This window comes from Carcharhinus amblyrhynchos, chromosome 11 (assembly GCF_965287045.1).
Source record: "Carcharhinus amblyrhynchos chromosome 11, sCarAmb.v2.hapA, whole genome shotgun sequence".
Taxonomy (NCBI): Eukaryota; Metazoa; Chordata; class Chondrichthyes; order Carcharhiniformes; family Carcharhinidae; genus Carcharhinus; species Carcharhinus amblyrhynchos.
In genome coordinates this window covers 41,087,256-41,110,848 of record NC_137334.1, presented here as the reverse complement: position 1 = coordinate 41,110,848, position 23,593 = coordinate 41,087,256, and the positions used below count along the sequence as shown (strand labels likewise).

At 39.2% G+C, this 23,593-nt stretch overlaps 1 protein-coding gene across 1 annotated transcript in view; it reads right to left on the bottom strand.

Moving 5' to 3' along the window:
* The window catches only part of ttn.2 (titin, tandem duplicate 2), a 324,032-nt gene that overhangs the window by 10,079 nt on the left and 290,360 nt on the right, over positions 1–23,593 (bottom strand). The window contains exons 256-283 of the mRNA XM_080198903.1: positions 22,485–22,781; positions 21,752–22,339; positions 21,349–21,651; positions 20,924–21,220; positions 20,538–20,825; positions 20,150–20,449; positions 19,762–20,064; positions 19,354–19,659; positions 17,465–19,231; positions 17,063–17,356; positions 16,657–16,944; positions 16,224–16,523; positions 14,033–16,099; positions 13,619–13,921; positions 13,198–13,503; positions 12,800–13,090; positions 12,395–12,694; positions 11,975–12,280; positions 11,576–11,881; positions 11,051–11,332; positions 10,345–10,938; positions 9,426–9,713; positions 8,963–9,262; positions 5,393–5,695; positions 3,204–3,506; positions 960–1,544; positions 545–850; positions 89–388 (exon numbers count right to left, since the gene is read on the bottom strand). Of these exons, the coding sequence (XP_080055029.1) occupies positions 89–388; positions 545–850; positions 960–1,544; positions 3,204–3,506; positions 5,393–5,695; positions 8,963–9,262; positions 9,426–9,713; positions 10,345–10,938; positions 11,051–11,332; positions 11,576–11,881; positions 11,975–12,280; positions 12,395–12,694; positions 12,800–13,090; positions 13,198–13,503; positions 13,619–13,921; positions 14,033–16,099; positions 16,224–16,523; positions 16,657–16,944; positions 17,063–17,356; positions 17,465–19,231; positions 19,354–19,659; positions 19,762–20,064; positions 20,150–20,449; positions 20,538–20,825; positions 20,924–21,220; positions 21,349–21,651; positions 21,752–22,339; positions 22,485–22,781 (12,471 nt within the window). The remainder of the gene's footprint in view (positions 1–88; positions 389–544; positions 851–959; positions 1,545–3,203; positions 3,507–5,392; positions 5,696–8,962; positions 9,263–9,425; positions 9,714–10,344; positions 10,939–11,050; positions 11,333–11,575; positions 11,882–11,974; positions 12,281–12,394; positions 12,695–12,799; positions 13,091–13,197; positions 13,504–13,618; positions 13,922–14,032; positions 16,100–16,223; positions 16,524–16,656; positions 16,945–17,062; positions 17,357–17,464; positions 19,232–19,353; positions 19,660–19,761; positions 20,065–20,149; positions 20,450–20,537; positions 20,826–20,923; positions 21,221–21,348; positions 21,652–21,751; positions 22,340–22,484; positions 22,782–23,593) is intronic.

The following is a 23,593-nucleotide window of genomic DNA, read 5'->3' as shown; positions in this document are numbered from 1 at the left end:
TGATAAGATAAAAGAAGCATGAGCAGGAGTAATTTCTAACAACACAAAAACATTAATTTAAATTAAAACACAAAACAAAAGTACATACAAGTCAATTTAGTCTTGATTGCCATTATGGTTCTACGGGGTCTGCCAACACCAGTCTCATTCTCCGCAAAGACTCTAAATTCATATTCTGTGGCTTCCAGAAGACCTCCCTGCATGAACTGCCTGTCCTTTATTCGTTCCTTGTTACATTTCTTCCACGCACTGTCACCAGATTGACGATATTCAACCCAATAACCAATAATCTCCTTGCCACCATCACATTCAGGACGTTCCCATTCTATAGTGATGCTATCCTTCATGACAGAAGTAACCTCAATCTCTCCAGGTTGGCTTGGTTTATCTGTGAAATATAATTTTTTGAATTATATTAACTTTTAATGTGATTAAATTGATAGTAAGGCGCCTTTCTGAGGTACAACAGTTGCACTGCTGTTGAAATCTTACTTTAAAATTGCATATTCATACAGTGAACTTACATAGATTCGATAAAACTTACCGAAAGGATCTTTGCATTGGACGGAATCAGATGGTGGGCTTGGATCACTAAGGCCTATGTCATTCTCTGCCAGAATACGGAATTGATACTCAGCATCTGGAACAAGCCCAGCAATGGTATACATTGTTGTGGTAATATGGGTCTTGTTTTGTTGCACCCATTTGTCTGTGGTAGACTCTTTACGTTCAATAAAGTAGCCAGTGACACGTGAGCCACCATCATCCCTTGGCCTTGACCAGCAGAGGCTGACAGAACTCTTGGTGACATCCAGTATTTCTGGTGGATTGCTTGGAGGCTCTGGTGGATCTAGAATGACAGCAATGAATTAGCTACAGTATGTGAAAAATTAATTAAATGCAAAAGGTAAGATAATGTAGTCTTTGCTTAAGGCTATAATGAACAATGTTCTACTTACTTAGTGGTGTCTTTGGTACAACTGGCTCTTCTGATTTTAGAGGTTTGCTAATGCCAAATTGGTTTTCACTAGAAACACGGAAGTGATATTCCACATTTTCCTTCAGGCCTTTAACAACAATGGAACACTCCTTCACTCTGGTATCAACAGTGTACCAGGCAGCTTTGGGTACCTCACGTCTCTCAACGATATACCCAATGATATCAGATCCACCATCATCAGCAGTAGGTCTCCAACATACTCTGACAGAACGAGCTTGAATGTCATCAAATTCAAGTGGTCCTTGTGGAGGATCGGGATTTCCAATCACTTTCACCTTAATGTATACTGTCTTTTTGCCACATTTATTTTCTAGAACCAAGTCATAAGTGCCTGAATCAGTTCTGTCTGCTTCCTTTATTACAAGTTCAGTGTGGGTATCAGAAGTTGCAATCATTGCACGCATGCTAACATCACGACCTTCCTTTGTCCATTTACAGATGGGAATAGGTTTGCCTTTTATGGGCACTGTTAATCTGATCACTCCACCTTGTCTTACAATCAGACCCTCAAGATATTGTTGGTCAAGTTCATAATCAGGATATTCTGGAAAAAAGAAGAAATCGAACTTTAATAGAAAAGACCCCAAATCTTACATGGGTGACATCCCAAAAATTAGTTTACCCATATCATAAAACAAGTGTGAGAAAAATGTGACAGCTGTTGATCAATTGGGCCAATGAGCTGACGAATGACAGATGGGGTTTAATTTAGACAAATGCAAGGTGATGCATTTTGGTAGATTGAACCAGGGCAGGACTTACTCAGTTAATGGTAGGGTGAAGGGGAGAGTTACAGAACAAAGAGATCTAGGGGTACATGTTCATGGCTCCTTGAAAGTGGAGTCACAGGTGGACAGAGTGGCGAAGAAGGCATACGGCATGCTTGGTTTCATTAGTCAGAACACTGAATACAGGAGTTGGGACGTCTTGTTGAAGTTGTACAAGACATTGGTAAGGCCACACTTAGAATACTGTGTGCGATTCTGGTCATCCTATTATAGAAAGTATATTATTAAACTAGAGAGAGTGCAGAAGAGATTTACTAGGATGCTATCGGGACTTGGATTGAATTATAAGGAGAGACGGAGAGACTGAATAGACTGGGACTTTTTCCTCTGGAGCATAAGAGGCTGAGGGGTGACCTTATAGAGGTCTATAAAATAAGAGGCTGAGGGGTGACCTTATAGAGGTCCATAAAATAATGAGGGGCATAGACAAGGCAGATAGTCAATATCTTTTCCCAAAGTTAGGGGAGTCTAAAACTAGAGGCCATAGGTTTAAGGTGAGAGGGGAGAGATACAAAAGTGTCCAGAGGGGCAATTTTTTCACACAGAGGGTGGTGAGTGTCTGGAACAAGCTGCCAGAGGTAGTAGTAGAGGCAGCTACAATTTTATTTTTTAAAAAGCATTTAGATAGTTACATGGGTACAATGGGTATAGAGGGATATGGACCAAATGCAGGCAATTGGGGTGAGCTTAGAAGTCTTTTAAAAAAAAGGGTGGCATGGACAAGTTGGACCGAAGGGCCTGTTTCCATGTTGTAAACCTCTATGACTCTTATTTATGACTTGGGCTAATTCATGCCTGATTTGGGCAGTATCATTATTAGTGCATGCCTGACTGTAAACGTACTGGCCCCTCTCTACTTTCATCATTGAGGGATCAACCATTGATGGATGAAAAATGGCATATAGAAGCCTCTGTATTAATGACTAATGAGTATCATTGAAGTTCAAGATTCCTTTATCTAGCCATTTCAGCAATTGCATGCCCTGATTTTCTAATAAGGAAATAGAAATTTTATTGGAGCGAGGGTGGTGAATGAATGGAATCGGCTGCCGTCGGTGGTGGTAGAGGCGAACTCGCTGGGGTCTTTTAAAAGACTTCTGGATGAATATATGGGATGTAATGGGATTGGGGGTTATAGATAGGTCTATGGCTTAGTAGGTATAGAAGTGATCGGCGCAACTTGTGGGCCGAAGGGCCTGTTTGTGCTATAGTGTTCTATGTTCTATGAGTGCATTGTAGGTGAGGTTTCTTTTCAGGTTATGTTGGACAGTTTTGGATGGCTGACAACTGTGAATTTGCACTGTACAATGCAACAGACTTGGTTAATTAATGGATTAATAGCAGAACCTAAATTTGGCATAGCATAACATGAGGCATGACATGACACAAACTGCAGCAATCTTAGCATTTCTCACCTAGCATTTCAGTGATTTTAACGGTTCCTGGCACATCAGCTGGCTCACCAGGACCACCAGCATTAACTGCGATGACACGGAACCTGTATTCAGCTCCCTGTGGCATGTGAGTCAGCGTGTATTCACATATTTTTGTTGGAGTAGTATTGCATTTAGTCCATTCATACTGGTCAACCTTCTGCATCTCAATAAGGTAGCCTGAGACCTTGGAACCTCCCTCCTCTTCTGGTGGACTCCAGGCAATGGATACAGATGTTCTTGTTGTGTCTGTAACTCTTGGATTCTGTGGCTTGCCAGGTGGCTCTACAGAATAAAACAAATTAAGAACTTTCAGTATAATTGGTTATGAAGACTAAATGATGTGTGAGTGATTTTAAATTGTGAGTAATTGAGGCTATTGGAAAAGTTGAGATTTGATCCGTAGTTTTTATTAAGTTGGTTGACATTCGTTGATGTGGCTGCTGCATTTAGCCACATCACACTCAGGCTTGGGTCTGGGACTCCCTCCTTGATTGCTGCACAATGATGCTTGTTAAAGATGGGTTGAAGATCTCTTCAAATAACTTGTGGGACTCACTGTCAAAGCACACAGTCACATTATAACTAGTTGGGTAAACTACTGGAAAGTGCTCAGTTAGCCCTGAAACTATAGCCCAGCAAAGAGGCACATGCCAGGATTTTCCTTCAGGATAAATTCTCCCAGAGAAGAGTTAAGAAGTATCTCTAACTGTCATTTGACCCTGTCATGACTCCGATCAGCTTTTCAGGGCCATTGCTGTTTATCTAAGTAAGGAGAGCTCCGAGTATAATGGGGGAGCCTGACGCTACCATTGGGGAAGATGCAGCATTGCTACAACAGCACACCCACTGTAACACCACAAAAGGAGAAATCCTATTTAAAGGGGACAGGGAATCTATAAATACAGTAAAACAACATCTGAGCAATATTATTTTAGGTCTCTTTGAGTTTCCTGAAGAGAGAGAGAAAACCCGATTATTTGGTTCTCTCTCTTCAAAAGGGACTTCTGTTATTATGATACAGTCTATTGCTGCCCCATTTCTGGTGATTCCTAAGGTTGGTCACTATGTCAAAGGACAGGGAAATGTGCCCCATTCTCATTAGCACATGCTGGGAGAGTGAATAGCTGATCAGCTGCTTTCCTAACCTGGGTGGAGGAAAATCAAAAGCATCACTAGCAGGGTTGGAAATGTGGCTGTAGGCCTCCCTAACCAATTTCCTTTGATTGACTACCAGGCCTGTGCAGTAAATTCTGTCTAATGCCTTCAGAAGAAAACAGAATGGCAATAGAAGAACACAAAGGACAGAAAGGAAAAATATCAAACAGGGTGTAATAACTGGAAGGTATGATTTATAGAATTAATGTTAAATTTGTTCAGATTTTGGATGCATCTTGTCCGAATGTGTATTGTAAATTGATAACTGACAAGTTAATGTGTAACAAATAAATAGGAGTAATATATAATTAAGTTTGTAAGCCCAAATTTCCACAATTTTTGGATTAAACGCTGGTTGTTAATGCGTCACTTTTTATTTCCTTCAAATCAAAGGAAACAGTTAGATATTTTCCATTTCATGCTATTATTGCAGTTGTGACTCACTCAGTTAGAATTATAAAGATGGATTTCTGTCCAAACAGCATGCATTTGTATTCTATGGTGCTTATTGCAACTTAAGTGGTTATTCATAAGTGAAATCACAAGTGAGAAATAACCTGTACAAATTAATCCTAGTACATTAACACAGCATTATACAAAATTTGAGTCAATTCAATGCTTTTCTCTCCATTAACTTGCTTGGTGAATTAGTTCAAACATTTAAAGCACTTTCATTTAAGAAGTCAACTTAGATATAACAATTGTACTATGGCAATTTTAATAACAGGGAAAATCAAAGCTGTGGTAATATAATTTAGTAACACGATTTACACAATATACGCAATAAAGTGTGCTTTAGAATTTCACAAAATTTAAAATTATGATTTAATCAAAAGTAGCAACATAGTCCTTAGGTGTTACCTCACACTCTTGGTAAACTGAACATCTTCCATAAGTATTAATAATTAGATTAATATTTTTCATACAAAACAGAAGACAACAAATTGAATTCAAGAGAATAATTTCAAAATATGAAACTCTGTTGGTTAAGCTTTGACATTGTATCACATTACCTATCGGGTCCATGGCAACTGCAGACTTGGAAGGTCTGCTTGGTTTGCTGTCACCTCTTGCATTCACGGCTGTCACGCGATGTTCATATTCTAATCCTTCTATAAGACCAGTGGAACGATATCTTGTCATGGTCACAAGTACTTTATTGGTTCTCACCCATCGGTCAGATTTGAGTTCTTTCCGTTCAATGATGTACCCGCTGATTGGCGAACCGCCATCTTCAATGGGTGGTTCCCAAGTAATTGTCATGCCATCACGAGAGGTATCAAATACATGAGGAGTACCAGGCGGTGCAGGCACATCTGTTGGGGAAAAAGGATGAATGTACTTCACCTTGTGTAAAATCATTTAATGATCCACTGGAACTGATTCTTAAAGATAATTTTTAGGAGTATAATGGAGTATTAATGACTCTGATTTTGAAGAATTCCATTGGTACAGGAAAGAGTCTCTTAAGCAATCAAGCAACATTTCAGGTTTGCCAACCCAACCATTTCGTAAGTCAAGAGACAGTCTCTTAAAGATGAAGCAATTTGGTATAGAAATCATGAATAGCTTTTTTCTCAAGCATAAACCAATATAGCTTGTCATTTGGTTTACAAAGCTCACTAATGGCATATTTAATCTATAATAGGTCAGAGTTTGAAATTACTTTGAAAACATTTTTTTTCCTAAACCTGTTATTCCTGCACATGTTTAAAAAGGGTCCACTCTCTCACCACCATTAAATGATACAGCATAGGTGGCAATCATTTGGCCTATTTCACCTGTGTTGACAGAGTTATCCAATCAGTCACACGCCCCTGCTTTTCCCCTTAACCCTGTAAAAAAAATCCCCTTTGCATATTTATCTAATTACATTTTAAAGTTTACTGTTGCAGCTGCTTCTATCGCTCATTCAAGAATAGCATGTCAGATTGCGATCAAAATTCATGATGGAAAAATGATTAATAGGATATGCTGATAGGGTTTGATGAAATAAGGGAGGAAGACGCTGGCGTAAAGCATATATGCTGGCATGGAGCAGTTCTACTCAATGGTCTATTTCTGTACCATGGGCTGTTACAATTATGAGGTTTATAAGATTGTTTGGTTTTGGGACCATGCCTTTACTTTAAGATAAAATGAGTGACCTGTCGTGAAGTCTGTCTGATAGGTTTGATTGTTTGAGATTGAAGGGGGTCCAGATCATTTTACTGGGAAGAAGGTGCAAGATGTTTGAACATGGAGGCAATGGTGGCGGCCTGTGTGTTAAACCGGTGTATTCTATGATTCTCCATAGTCCCAGGAAAGAGTTGAGACTGCTCGGCTGTAAACAGTTATGTTTTAAACTGTCCATTTACTTTCACAATTAAAGAGAGGTAATTTATCTGAGTAATAGGCACAAGTAAATTAAATTGCCATGATGATAGGCTTTGAGATAGGGAGGGTACAGAGAAAGACCCTGTGATTTTGGATTCCAGGTTTCCCTAAAATATCACCACCAATCATATTCAGGTTAGTCTGAGAGACAGCAGCCAGAAACAAATAGTTTCTATGGTTCACCTCACTGAAATGAGGAAGCTTGTGCTCAATGAACAAATTCGTCAAGTGTTAAAGCGAGGCTGGAAGATTTGCCTTGCTTGCATTAGAGGGAGTATCCCACTAATATTCTTACTGTGTAGGACAGTTCCGGGGTTACCATTTTGAGAAAAGGGAAAAAGAAACAGAATTAAAGCCTCAGAAGCTAAGAATCATTTGGGATGGATTCTGCGAGAATTCAGAGACCAGTGTGACATATTGTCTACCTGTGAAGTGTGTTTTTACAGTTGCACTAAAAATAAGATGGGAATATTATCTTCTGTGGTTTAAAGTATAGGTTTTTTTTACAACAATAGTGCCTTTAGTCTTTTGTTATATTAAACACCTTAAAACATGAAATCTTGTTGTGCTATTCAGCTGTTAACTGGAAATTCAAATTTATTTTAAAAGTTATCTGTCTCAATTGTAACAATGTGATGTAACACGGTGCAACCTTTATTTATAGCTGTCCGGAAGGTATAATGAGGCTCAGGCACTCCATCCTCATGCATGCTCACAGGATTAGCATGGAAGATCTCCCTGATAATTTCTAATTGAGATATACCACCCCTGACCCATTTTTAAAAACCCTGTTTCACTTGCACAGAGAGACAAATAAAACTGTGGTGCAGGCCAAGCTGAGATTGGTTTAGCACAGAATAATGAAAGAATGTGGGATCTTCCTGACCTTCCACACAATACTACATGGGGCTCCTACTGGGCAAATATTCATGTTGTGTTGATGCAGCTTTTAAACCATTTTTCAATGGAGCAAAGTTACAAACACGGTGGGAGGCTTTAAACATAGCAGAAATTCCAGTGAACTCCTGCTGTGATTGTTTTCAGTTCTGAATAAACAAATGGATTATGTAAAACATTTCCTTCTGGTCTAACCTGGGGTGAGAAACAATAACTTAAATTTCCATACCATCTATAAGGTAGAAAAACAGCCTTATGATAGCTTACAGGTGGCACCAGGAAAATGAACAGCAAACAAGGAATTGGATGGAAAATTGGGTCAAAGAAATAGATTTTTAAACAATCTTACTGTGCAAAAAGTTTGGAGCTGCACATTGCTCAGAATTCCAAGTGAGAAATAGTGACAAATATGCAACACAGCAGCTCCTTAAGTCTTTCTCTGCAGAGCATGATCATCAGGGAACTAAAGTGGTACCTCTTTTTTATAGCACTCGCTGATGGAAATCAGGTCATTTAAAGGTCTGAGCCACGCTAAGGAGAGAAGGTAAGTGTGTGGTGGTGGGTGACAGTTTGTTGGGTGGTCAGGGGTTGGGGAGTGGCTGGGGGAAGAGTTGTGGATGGGGGTAGTGAGAAGGTGGAGAGTTATGGGGATGGGGGCTGTCAGGGTAGTGGGGAGGGTGGGTGGGTAGTTGGAGGAGTAGTTGGAGGGTGGAGGTTAGTTGAGAGATTGGAGATTGGGGGTGTGACAGTGGTTTAAATGCTCTTATTTTGTTCTGGATAGCTAAACTGCTAACAGAGTTGGAATTATTCAAAGTCTTCAATTTAATTCAGAATATCCGATCATTCCCAGTGCAGGGTAATTACCATCAGATGTTTAAACTTCCTGAGCAATTCACAAGCAGTGCTTGCATGGCGAGCTCTGGGAGACCTCCCAAGCACATCTTCTGGGGTACAACTCTCCAGGGAACAAAAGATCTGGGCATTTTGTTCCCCACAATTTTACCCAAGTTAAATGCATTTTGAAAGCTCCCAAGATTTCATAGCCCTCTTGCAAGATTTCAAAATGGACATATTTTGGATTGAAATTGTATCTCTCATGATAAATTTGTGAGAATTAGCATGTCCAAAGATTTGTCTAATTACTGACTCTAACCTTTACTGTATTATCATCATTTCTGCAACTATTGGCCACAATAATTACCGCAATCAATAAACTGTAAAGTCATAGGATGGTTTTCACATAAAACGATCTATAATGGAATATCATGACATTTTTAATTACCAGTACAATATTTTAGTGTTGTACTTACTGATGGCACTCTTGCATTCCACAATGCTAGACTGTAAAAATGATCCAATACCAAAGCGGTTTGTGGCAGCCACGCGGAAGACATACTCAGTGCCTTCATTTAATCTAGTAAACTTGAATGTGTTCCTGGTAACAGATTCAGACACTGGAAGCCAGCCTGGGCGATGAGCATCACGTTGTTCCACCACGTAACCACTAATGGCAGCACCACCCTCTTTCTCTGGGGGATCCCAACTGATAGTGACAGTGGTGGCATCAATTTCATCAATACGAATTGAGCCTGCAGGTGGTCCTGGTTTATCTGAAAATAAATGAATACAATTATCTAACACTTGAAAACTGATAGTAGGACTGCAGACAGTACACTAGAAGACAATAATCTAAGATTTGAAAAATGATTACAGTGGCATGGACAGTACACTGATATAGATGTACTTTTGTTATAGTTTGTCAGAAACACTTACCAAGAATGATCACTTTGATGCATTCAGAAGCAGATCCAGCAGCATTTTTTAGCTCAAGCATGTAGTCTCCAGTATCATCTATGGTGGTTTCACGTATAGTAAGCTGAGCTACCTTGGCTAGTCTTTCTATTTTTGTTCGATCATTTTCTTTTACTTTGGTTCCTTCAAAATACCATGTAGCAGCAGGAGGTGGACGGCCACTAATTGGAATAGATAATTCAATTGGTCTGCCAGCATGTACAGTGATGGTCTTTTGAGGTATGCCTGCCAAATCAATCTTTGGTATTACTGTTAAGAAAGAAATAAAGTAAGGCAATTTTAGTAAAACTATATGCCATTTCACAGTAGTGTAAGTACACATTGGTTATTAACTACTATATGGAGGGGAGATGATGGTGTAGTGATAATGTCATGGGACATGTAGTAACACAGAGGCCCTGGCAAATTCTCTGGGGTGTGGAGATGCCAGTGTTGGACTGGGGTAGGCATAGTAAGAAGTCTCACAACACCAGATTAAAGTCCAACAGGTTTATTTGGCAGCACAAGCCACGAGCTTTCGGAGCACTGCCTCTTTATCAATTCTCTGGGGACATAGGTTCAAATTCCATCATGGTAGCTGGTGAAATATTTGAATTCAATTGATATATCTTAGTTCAATTAAAGCTGATCATGAAATTATCATTGATTGTTGTAAAAATCCATCTGGTTCACTAATGTCCTTAGGGAAGGGAATCTGCCATGCTTATCTGTAAAGGCTTGCATATGACTCCAGACCACAGCAATGTGGTTGACTCTTAAACGGTCTCTCAAGCCTCTCAAGTTAGGGATGGGCAATAAATGCTGGCCTGGTCAGTGCTACCACATCCCAAGAAAGAATAGCTAAAGTAAATATCAAAAATCATTTTAAACCTACACATACCTCTCTGGTCTTTTACAGTGACAGCAGTTACAATTTCTCTTGATTCACTGACACCTTTTTCATTCTGGGCTCTAACTCTGAACAGGTATTGTTCAGACTCATTTAGCGAGATTATAGTATGTTCGAAGACTGTGTGTTTAACATTTGCAACTTTCATCCATCTTTCTGTCCCAGCCTTGCATGCTTCAATAATATAACCAGTCAGTCTGGAGCCTCCATCATGTAGTGGTTTCTCCCAAGCGAGTGTGACCGTAGATTTTGTGACATCAATGACATCCAATTTCTGTGGAACCATAGGAACTTCTGAGACGAGGACTGCATCAGCTGTTTCACATGGCTCACCAATGCCATACATATTCTCTGGCAAGACTCTGAAATAATACATCATTCCCTCAGTAAGTCCAGTTATCCTATAAATTGTCTTGCTGCATTTAACTGTCACTGTCTTGAACGCTCTCATAGCAGCTTCACGTCTCTCTATTATGTAGTTGTTGACTGGTGCTCCGCCATCAATTGTTGGAATATCCCATGTGATAACCACAGAATCCCTTGAGACCTCCTTCACATTGACAGCACCAGGTGGGCCAGGTGTATCTAAGAATACAGAAGATATTTTAGTTCCTAATCATTTGCTCCGTATGTTTTAAAATGTCCAAACTAACAACAGGAACAAAATAAAGATTAAAAACATTGTTTTTCTACATACCATATACTTTGACAACTACAGTTGCTGACTTTTTGCCTGAGGGATTTTCAGCCTCAACGGTGTATTTTCCAGCATCGTAGCGATTCACCTTGTCAACTACTAGCAGTGTGTAAGAGTCTGTTATATCAATAATACCACGATGGCGAAGATCAACACCAGCTTTACTCCAGGTTATCATTGGAGTAGGTCTACCCGCAACCGAGACCATTAAGCGCAGTGAGCCACCAGCTCTAACAGTGACAGTCTTCTTCAAATCATCTGCAAGCTCAAGGTCAGGCATTTCTAGAAAAATAAAATGAAAAACAAGTTCTTCCAATGATAAGTTCTTCAAGAAGTTATCAACAATGAAAGTGTTACAGATAAAATTTCTCAGGATTATAAAGTTTAAGTTGCTTTCAGTTATAATTTAATGTTATTATATTTTTAGTATCAGATATGCACCCTTTATTTTAAACTTAGATATCATGTCATAAATGGTGTTAAAAATTGCAAAACTATATGAATTACCTGTATAAGGCTGCTTACCTATTCTTTCGACTGCTTCAATTTCAGCAGATGACTCGCTGAATTCACTCATTCCATTAATATTGACAGAAGCAACTCTGAAATAGTACTTCTTGTTAGTTGTAAGACTTGTAATGGTATATTCAGTATTTCTTAAGTTGGCTGTAGTATGTGCTCTGTACCACTGTTCCATGCCTTCCTCTTTCATTTCAAGAACATAGCCAATAATATCAGAACCACCATCATACATGGGTTTCGTCCATGCTAGACTAATGCTGTGTTTGGTTGTATCCACAACTCTTGGTGCTGAAGGTGCTGCAGGCACATCTGTCATTTATTTTAAATAGATAAAGCTCGTAAGTACTTGTATAGATTCACAATTATCAGAATTTAAAATGTTAAGTTAAACCTAATGCTTACATGTTGGTTCTTTGCACAGGATGTAGCTTGATGATTCACTGGGCTCACTGCAACCAGCTGCATTTACTGCTGTAACACGGAACTGGTACTCACAAGTCTCCATTAGATTTGTAACTTTGAGTCTGGTATCATAAATAGTAAAGTCTTTGTTGACTCGAGTCCAGCGCACACTTCGTTTTTCACGTTTATCCACAAGATAGTTACTAATTTCAGCTCCCCCATCGGTTTCTGGTTTCAACCACTGGATGATGATGTGCTCCTTTCCAATCGCAACAACCTCCGGTTCACCAGGTGGTGATGGAATTGCTGTTTACAACAAATTGAAGTGCATTAGATTTCAGAATTATCTTTGCCATTGCATTACTAAGATGAATAATAATACTTTGCAAATATGAAATAAACAAATCACATATTACTCACTGAATGAGTTTCTGGCTATGGCAGATTCAGACTCCCGTGGTGCACCAGGTCCATACTTATTAACGCCTCTTACTCTAAAAATGTATTCATTGTTCTTTATAAGTCTTGTAACAACAGTGGAAAGAGTCTTGCACTCAGCTTCAACGACGACCCAGTTAAGTCTGCTAGTCTCACGCCTCTCTACAATATAATGTGTAACCTCTGCTCCACCATCTTCCTTTGGCATGTTCCATGACAAAGTGCATTTCTCTTCTGTTAATCTGCTGATCGCAAGTGGACCATCACACGGTCCAGGTGAATCTAAACAGAGTTTGAAAACAAGTTAAAACACATGATATCCTGTAAATAACTTTTTATTTGAAGTATATTTCCAAAAGTATTTATGTTTTGTAACAGGACACTTACCTAATACTTTAACATTTACAGATACAGTCTTAGTTCCACTTGGATTTTTCACAGTTAGTGTATATCTTCCAGTGTCATCTCTGTCACAGAACTTGATAATAGCAACAGCACGCTTGTTCGTGTACTGTAGAGAGATCTTTTCACAAAGCTCCAGTTCTTTCTCTCCCTTTGACCAATAGACTTTAGGGTCAGGTTTCCCACCAATAAAAGCATCAAGTACCAGGTCTGATCCAGCCCTTATAGTAATCAGGTCTCCAAGAAGCCTGCTGTGTAGTTCAGCGTTGGGTGGAACTGAAAATACAAATAAAACATCAGTATTCCTTAAAAGAGACTTCTTTTGTTTCATAAGGGAATTAAAGTTAGTATAGGTCTATGATGTGTTTCTGACTTTGGCATACCATATTCATCTTTACAAGTGACAGGTCCTGTAGATTCAGATGGTGTACTAATCACTCCACTTGCATTCTTGGCTAAAACACGGAATTCATAGACTTCTGAGTCACTAAGTCCTGTAATAGTGTAGAAGGTATCTGAGATTGAGGTGTAGTTGCACTTTAGCCAGCGACCATCCCCAGCTTCATGATAAGGTTTACGTTCCACGATGTATCCAATAATCTTACTTCCACCATCATACATTGGTACAGTCCATTTTATTGAAACTGAAGATTTATTAACATCTGTTACTTCTGGTTGACCTGGAGGATCTTTATAAATTCAAACAAAAGTAAAGTTAAATTTCAATTTGTAACTATTTGCAAATACAGAAAAGTATAATTGCAAAAATATAATACTTTTTCTTCCACTTATGTATGTACTTACCAACAGGGTTCTGAGCCATTACTAGTCTAGAAGCTTCACTAGCTTTACTCAAGCCAGCAGTATTCATTGCATAAACTCTGAACTGGTATTCCAAGCCTTCCACTAGAGTGGATATTTTGTAATGGCAATCAATGCATGGTATTTTGTTTTCTTTTACCCAGAGAATGCTGTTACGTTCTTTCTTTTCAATCCAATACCCTGTAACTTTGCTGCCACCATCATGGTATGGCTCTTCCCATCGAATAGACATAGCAGTGGCAGATACAAAATACACTTCTGGTCTGGTTGGTGGGCTTGGTGGAACTACATAATAACCAAAAAACAAAATTAGCAAGTTTTTTGTTGTCAGATCTCATTCTTTAGGTGCATGTTTAAACAAAAGCACTACAAAATGGTTTGCGTTTTTTCACTTACCAAATGGATGTTCAGCAACCACAGGTGCTGATTCCAAAGGTTTGCTGACACCAAATCTGTTCTCTGAACAGACTCGGAAGCTGTATTCCATATACTTTGTCAAGTGAGTAACTTTAATCTGAGTACGTTTTACACTGGAATTGATGAGCTGCCAGGCACTAGTACCAGATTCACGTTTTTCCACAATGTAGTTGGTAATTTCAGTGCCACCATCATCTTCGGGTTCTGCCCATGACAGTACACATGACTCTGCTGAAATGGATGTGATTTCTACAGGACCAGTAACTGGACCCGGTCGACCAATAACATTAACAGTTACAGTGAAGGTCTTGACTCCTGCTGTGTTTTCAAGTGTCAAATAATATTTGCCAGAATCACCTCGCATAGTGTCCTTTACCGTCAGTGTGGTTCTCTCTTTTGTGGTTTTGATACTCACTCTCTCAGTTTCCTTAAGTCTCATCTCCTCAAGTTTCCACATTACCTTAGGAGCCGGACGTCCACTAATAGGCACATCTATAGTAAAGGCACTGCCTGTTTTGCAGGTGATTGTTTGATTGGTGATTCCAGATAAATCTGCTTTAGGCTCTATCTGTGGTTCTTTAATAATAACAGATGAAAATGCCTCCCTTGGTTCACTGTAGCCAGCATCGTTCTTTGCTCTGACACGGAACTCATATTCTGTGTTTTCAACAAGTCCATCAACTGTAATAGTAAGGGCTTTGGTGTGACCATCTTCAACCCAGTGATCTGAACCTTTTTGCTTCATCTCCACTAGATAACCAGTAATATGACTGCCACCATCGTGCTCTGGTTTCAACCAAGCCAAGACGGCAGAGGTTCTGCCTGTGTCAACAATATCTAGCCTCTTAGGTGGGGCTGGCTCCTCGGTGGCTACTATAGGTTCTGTCATTTCGTATGGCTCACCAAGACCAAATTCATTTTCTGCTATTACACGGAAGAAGTATGGCACTCCTTCTGCAAGTTCTTGTGCCCTGTAGATCAGCCGAGTGCACTTTCCACTAATTTCTTGCCAACTAAGCCTGCTGGCTTCACGCTTTTCCACAACATAATGATGAATTTGTGAACCTCCATCGTGAACAGGAGGATCCCACATCAATGTAATAGAACCTCTCGTAACATCTTTGAAGGTAATTGGTCCCGGTGGACCAGGAGTGTCTTGTACCTTAACAGTGAATGTAATAGATTTGCTGCCACTGTTGTTTTCTAGAGTAAGAGTATATTTTCCAGCATCATACCTATTGCAGTTCTCCACCATTAATACACTGCTTGTGTCTGTTGTATTAATATGAACATGCACTCCAATGGAAGAGCCTGCTTTCTTCCAGGTGGCAATAGGAACTGGTCTGCCTTGGAAGGCAACTTGCAGCTGAATTGTAGCTCCAGCTTTAACAATATGTATTTGTTTGAAACTGGCATCAATATCAATTTCAGGTGAGGTTAACCTATCTATAGCTTGTACTGGAGCAGAAACTTCACAGCTGTCTCCTTTTCCTGCACCATTAACAGCACAGACACGGAATTTATATTCTTCACCAGGTTCCAAGTCAGTAACTGTGTATTTGGTGTTGACACAAGCTTCTACGTTGGCCTTACGCCACTCTTCAAGACTAGTTCTGCACATCTCGATTATATAGCCAATAATTTCCATGCCACCATCAAAGACAGGCTTAGTCCATTCCAAACTTACAGATGTCTTTGTTGTGTCTGTGACTCTGACAACTGTGGGAGCACCTGGTGGGTTAACTGGTTCTCGACATTTAATAAGTCTGGAAATACCACTTGGAGGACCGACTCCAGCATTATTTTCAGCCATGACACGGAATTCATATTCATTTCCTTCTGTAAGATTAGCAACTTTGTATCTGGTTTCAGTAATGGGTCTTTTGCTAGAAACCTTGACCCATCGCATACTCTTCTTCTCACGCCGTTCGAGGATGTAGTGGTTAATTTCATTTCCTCCATCTGATGTTGGCCTTGACCAAGTAAGTGTGATAGTTTCTCCTGAAACATTGGTTGGTTCTGGAGTACCAGGTTCATTAGGTACAGCTGTGAAACAAAAAAAAGTTATCTAATTAGGACTGGTTTGATAAGTTATAACCAGCAAAAGTTTGACAAAAATGTGAGGAAAACTCTTAACAAATATAAATTATAAATTGTGAAACACACGTACTGTACGGTGTCTGTGCAATAACTGGCACTGAATCTATTGGTCTGCCAGTGCCAAATTTGTTGACAGCCGAGACACGGAACTGGTACTCATTCCCCTTAATCAGTTTGGTGACGGTGTATGAGCAGGCTTCACATGTATCATTGACCAATGCCCAAGAAAGTCGACTGGTCTCTCGTTTCTCAATCATGTAATGACTAATAACAGCACAGCCATCATTATCGGGGGGAATCCACCACAATGTAAGTTTCTCGCCTGTAATGTTGCTAAATCGAATAGGTCCTACCGGTGGTCCAGGGGTATCTAAATAAAACCAGAAGTGTTAGAGACGTGCAAGTGATCTAACAAGAACCAAAATAATTGTATTACCAAGAATAGTAAATAAACTTTCGAAAATTTAGAGTAGGTTTTCAAGCTGTCAATTTCCTCAAAATACCTTGAACTCTGATATGAATATCAGCTGTCTTGGTGCCTGAAGCATTCTTGGCTTCCACAGTGTATATACCACGATGATCTCGATTGCTGTCTCTAACGAAGGCAGAACTAGACCCAATAACATTCGTGATATCAATCATCAATTTCTTGTCAATTTCCTTTCCATCTTTATACCAGGTCACCTGAGGCAGGGGACGGCCTTTAATATGCACCTTGAGCCGGATGCTGTCACCAGCTTTTACTGTCACACCTTCGAAGTGTTCAGCACCAAATTCAATTGTTGGTGCAACTGTAAAAGGATGTGTTAAATAATTACTAAGTTAAACTGACTAAGTAAAACTTCAAAGACATAATAAATATCTACTATCACGTATACAAAATAGTTAGGTTCTTTTTTCAGTACTTACTGCTTTCATCTCTTGTCATGATGTGTCCTGATGATTGAGAAGGTGGACTGACTGTTCCAACCGCATTCCTAGCAATTATACGGAATTCATAACGATCACCAGGGCTGAGTCCTGATACTGTATATTGGCATTCAGAAATATCAATAAAGTTGCACCGCAGCCAACGTCCACCTCCTTGTCGCTTTTCAACACTATAAGCCACAATCTTGCTTCCACCATCACGTTGTGGTGGATCCCACTTAAGTGTTACAGTTTCTCTTGTCAGATCAATATAATCTGGCATACCAGGTGGATCTGATGGAAGTATACAAATAATCAATATTACCTTTCATGGTCTGATGCACAAAGAAGTAAACACAAAGATGAATTCAGTATTACACTTTACAAAAATAAGTTACTTACCAACTGGTGAGACAGCCAAAGTGAATTTGCTTGCCTCACTAACGGGGCTCAATCCAACACTATTTTCAGAATAAACTCGGAATTGATAGTCCAGGCCCTCAATAAGTCCTGAAATTCTGTATTCTCTGCCAGTAATTGTCAATGTATTTACTTTTTGCCATAAGATGCTGTTTCTTTCTTTCTTCTCAACATGATAACCGGTGATTTCTGAACCTCCATCATACACTGGTGCATCCCATGAGATTGTCATACCATCAGAAGTAATATTGTATACAACAGGTCTTCCAGGTGGTCCAGGAAGCCTGAATTGATGTTTTGCCAAAACAGCCACTGAGGTAAGTGGCTGACTTACTCCATATCTATTTTCAGCACAAACTCTAAATTGGTACTCTAAATCTTTAACCAGTTTGAGGACCTTAAAGGTTGTTTTGGCCACACTAGAACAGACCAGTTTCCAATTGGTTTGTGAAGTTTCACGTTTTTCAACACTGTACGATGTAACCTCACTTCCTCCATCATCTTGAGGAGCATCCCATGATATTATGATACTTTCAGATTTGATTTCATCAAATCTAATTGGTCCTATAGGCTTTGATGGAGGACCCAATGTAATTACTGTAAAGCTGTACGACTTTCTGGAAACTGCATTATCCAGAATTAAGGTGTACTTCCCACCATGTTCTTTCTTAACATTCTTAATACTTAATATGGCTTTGTTTTCTGTTTTAGTGTACCGGATTTGTTCACTTTCTTTTAATGCAATATTATCTTTCTGCCATTTGATACTTGGTCGTGGTTTACCTTTGTATGGCAGTTCAACATGTACATTGTGTCCAATTCTTACACTTATTTGTCCTCCTGGTATGTCACTTAAGTCTACTTCAGGTGTAATGACATAATCTTTCACAGTGATAGGGTTACTGGTAACACCATCACTTAATCCCTTTTCGTTTTTAGCGAACACCCGGAATTCCATTACTGCTAACTCCTTTAATTTGGTAATTTCAAATATGCAGGCCTTGCAAGTTCCAGCAGGTGACCATTCTTGATCTTCTTTTAATTTCTTTTCAATTACATATTCTGTAATTAGACTACCTCCATCATAGTCAGGTTTGCTCCATTCTAACACAACAGAAGATTTTGTTGAGTCTTTCATCACAAGATTTTTGATTGGTCCTGGTACCTCTGTGGCTTTCACTGCTTCTGAAGTTTCACATGGTTCACCCAATCCATTTTCATTCTCTGCTAGTACCCGGAAAAAGAATGCGTTCTTTTCTGACAACTTGGTAATCTTGAATGTTGTGCTGGAACATTTCGTTGTAACACTTGACCAGGCTCTCTTTGTTGCATCCCTTTTTTCAATGACATAATTGGTAATTTGAGCACCGCCATTAATAAGAGGTGGCTCCCAAACTAACGTGACAATGCCTCTGGTTACATGCTTAATATGTAATTTCTGACAAGGTCCTGGAGAAGCAAGGACTTTTACATTTACAAATGCTGACTTGGGTGCTCCAACACCATTTTCAATTGTCAAAGTGTACTTGCTGGAATCTTCACGGGTGACCTCAGGAATAGTGAGAACTGTAGATGACTCGGTGTTGTGGATGACATATCTTTCGTCAGCATTTATATTTTTCTCACCCTTTCTCCAGATGACATTTGGAGTAGGACGGCCTTTGAAAGGTATCATAATTTCTACATCTTCACCGGTCTTTGCTGTTATAGAAGTTCTGAGTGCAACATCAAGATCGATCTCTGGCTCTTCTGCAGAATATAAATGATCATATATACATATATTAGGAAATATCCTTTATTTATGAGTGTGTGTGTATATATATATATATATGTATTTCTTTTCCAATGCATTCTAAATATCGTAAACTTACCGAGTATATCTTTAGCTTGTACAGGTTCTGCCATTTCAATTGGTTCTCCATGACCAGCAATGTTAACAGCGCTGACACGGAAGTAGTAGTTTACACCATGTTTTAAATGGGACACAACATATTCTGTGGTTCTGACTTCACCCTTAGAAGTAACTACTGTCCATTGCTCTTCTTCAGCTTCCCTCATTTCCACTAGATAGCTTGTAATTACGCTTCCACCATCGTAGACAGGTTTGGTCCAGCCAAGAGTGATGGAAGATTTAGTACTATCCACAATCTTCAGTTTAGTCGGTTGACCAGGTTGGTCTGCAAAATAAAATGAAAATTTTAATGTATGATCATGTAAAGCATTGTTGCCAATTACTTAAAGTTCGCAAAATTTCAACGTTTCATATTACTGTTACATACCAATTGGATCAGCAGCTTTATAGAATTCAGAAGGTTCAGAGAATGGGCCTGCTCCTGCTGCATTAAGAGAACACACACGGTACTGATACTCATTTCCTTCTGTAAGGCCAGAAACCTTTTGTCTGGTGTCACGGATTGCTTCCTTAAGGACCTTAAACCATCGCAGACTCTTTTTCTCACGTTTTTCCAAGATATAGCCATTGATTTCACTGCCGCCATCAACAGTGGGCCTCTTCCAGATGATAGTCATTGTCTCTTTCGTTATCATGGTAGCTTCAGGCATGGATGGCTGCCCGGGTGTAACTATTGAAAAGAGAAGTTTAAAAATTATCCTTCATGCAGCAATTAGGAAGAGCATCCAGTGGACAAAGTAGTGTTGTTATCTTACCAAATGCATTCTTAGCAATGACTGCATCAGATTCCAATGGATCACCAATACCATACTTGTTGACACCTCGGACACGGAACACATATTCATTGCCTTTGATGATATTTCGTACTGTAATGATAGAATGTTCCAACTTCTCTGAAACGAGAGTCCAGACAACTCGACTTGTCTCACGTTTTTCAACAATATAGTGCATGATCGGTGCACCACCATCATCTGTTGGAGCAGTCCATGTGATTGTAATCTTCTCAGCTGTAACAGTCTTGAATTGTATAGGCCCAATTGGGGGTCCAGGTTTGTCTGTGAAACAGAGGAAATGTGTCAAGTAATTTCTGAAAAATGTACAATTGGAAAAAAGCCTTCAATTTATCAGCACACAAGACCGTACCGAGTACGAGTAGTCTGATTGTTCCTGATGCTGAGCCCAAGGCATTTTTAAGCTTGATTTCATAGGTTCCGCTGTTGATCCGAGAGGCATCCTTGATTATTACTGCTGCAGAGTCAGTTGTGCTTTCCAAGGAGATTTGAGAGCTTGTCTCAAGTTCTTTACCATTTTTGTACCAATCAATGGATGGTAGAGGCTTGCCAGAGATTCCAACTTTAATCTTCAGAGATGTATCAGCCTTAACTTTGACCACATCTAAATATTCCATTGGCATGTCAATTTCAGGTGCACCTATGAATCAAAATTAACAACAGTGATATCAATAGAAGCCCTACACACAAAATAATTCTTCATGTGTAGATACATTATGGTCAGAAAGAAATAGTTACCAAAGGTATCGTGGCATATCACAGGTCCAACAACTTCAGATGGATTACTTATTGAACCAATTGCATTCTTTGCAAATACTCGGAACTCATACTTTGCATCTTGAGTCAAGCCTGAGACAGTAAACTGAGTCTCAATAACATTTGTAAAGCTGGCCTTTGTCCATCTTCCATTTGGCAAATCGCGTTTTTCAACAATATAGCCAGTGATTTTGCTTCCACCATCATAGGCCGGTTTTTTCCAACTGAGGCTTACGGAGGTCTTTGTAACATCTTTTACATGTAGATTTGTTGGAATTTCTGAGAAATGAACATGAATTAAAATGTAATTATTTGATCATATATGCAAATAGTGGCTTAATCTAAGCAATAATTCAATTCTACTTTTGTTTAAATAGAAGTTAAGGGCAATTTAAGTGAATACATACCACAAGGATCAATTGCAAGAACTTGATCAGAAGGATGGCTGACTTTGCCAACGCCTGCGGCATTTTCTGCATATATACGGAATTCATAGATAAGTCCACCACTGATATTTGTGACCTTCAAGTGTGTTGTCCGGACAATGGTCTTATTAACTTTCTGCCACAAAATGCTGTTCCTGTCTTTCATCTCCACATGATATCCAATCACTTGGTTTCCACCATCAGAAACTGGCTCATTCCAGCCTACAGTTATACTCTCTCTGGTGACATGAGTGACCCATGGAGTTGATGGAGGTCCAGGTGTTGCTGGAAAATACAGTTAACTGTGTGAATAGTGAATCGATAAAATGAATAATGTTTTTTTTGCTGTATTCAATTTCATTTTATTGCTCAATAAGTTACTTACTGTATGGTAGTTTGACTACAACGCATTTAGAGTCGATGTGGTCACTGATTCCAAAGCGGTTCTCAGCTTTGATGCGGAACTGATACTCCTCTCCAGTAGTCAGCTTCATAACTTTGATTATGCTTCTGGCTGCAGTAGCAGACACTTCTGACCACACAGCAGTGCTTGTTTCTCTTTTCAAAACAATGTAATTTGTTACCTGACTGCCACCATCATAAGTTGGTGGTTGCCATCTTAGCGTTACGCTATCTTCAGTAACATCAGTAATATTTACAGGGCCCACTGGAGGTCCAGGTCTATCCAGCACCACAATATTAACAAATGATTTTGTGGTTCCACTGGAGTTGGCAGCAGTAATGTCGTACCGACCAGCGTCACCAGCAACACTTTCTTTCAGGTTCACGATCATGCTTTCCGAAGTCATTTCTGTGTTAAATCTCATGGTTGACTTCACAGGTACACCATCTTTGGACAAAGATACTTTTGGTTGTGGCTTGCCAAATATTGGGACTTCAAATTTTAGGTTGGATCCAGCCCTAACGTACACAGTGTTGTGTGGAAAGTTCTTCATGTCAATTTCAGGTGACTCTGAAATAAATTTTAAAAATATCAGTTTTGGTTTTGTAAATGAATTGTAAAGCTTAAACTGCAATAAATGAAAAAATGGCCAGTCATGTAAATTATAGCTGCTTGTCTGACAGAATGTCATTACTATAATATAAATAATACTAACCAAGTTGTTCTTTAATTGTTACTGGCAGAAGCATTTCCTTTGGATCACTTAGGCCGGCTTGATTTTCAGCAGATACTCTGAAGAAATAGTCAACATTTTCCTTCAAACCATGTATAACATGGTGTGTGGTCTTCACAATTGCACATTTAATCCATTTTTGCTGGCCTTTTTCAAGGGCTTCTATGAGGTAGCTTGTGATCCTACTGCCTCCATCATGTTCTGGTTTCAACCAAGCAAGTGAAACACTCTCTTTGGTAACATTTGTAACTCCAAGTCGTTCAGGTGTACTTGGTTTTTCTGGAAAAATAAATAATATTACTTCTTAGCCTGTCAATTTCAGGTGCAGTTTCCAGATTTTATCATACTATGCCTAAATTAAGAATGCCGATAATATAATAATTTACAAGTAGAATGCTTAACACAGTTCTCTCATTTTTATCTTCTATGTTATTTCCTTTGGTTTCCTTCCTAATTTTTCCAAACCATAAAACATGCCCAATTTCAGAGCACAAACAGAAAACATGTTCCTTGGTGTTCAATATTTTTATACTTCTACAAATTTCACAAAAAACTGGTTGACAAACTCGCAGATATTTGTTTTTCCACTTTTGGATGCGCCCCTCATTCACATGATGTCTACACCAAATGAACTGGTCAAGATTGAGAGTTAATTAAATCAGAATGAGAAGAGAAACTCTATGTCCCACATTCTATAGCATCATGAGATAAAAAGTAGACCTCACTTTCTGAATATTAATTCCAACCTAAATAACATCCAACCCAGTGCAAAGATGTGCAGATCCAGTGGATTGGCCATGCCATATTGCCCCTTAGTATCCAAAGATCTGTAGGTTAGGTGAATAAGCCATCGTAAATGTACAGGGTTACGGGGATAGGTGCGGGGGTTGGGCTTGGGTAAAATGCTCTTTCAGAGAATCATGATGAATCATGCAGAATCGATGGGCTGAATGGTCTCCTTCACTTTCAGGATTCTGTGGTTTCTACGCATCAAACTTCATTTCAAATGTCTCTGTCAAAAACTATTTTAGGCCCCTGACAAATATAAATGAGATTTATTAATTGCTGGATCAAGCTCCCTTTGAAAAATT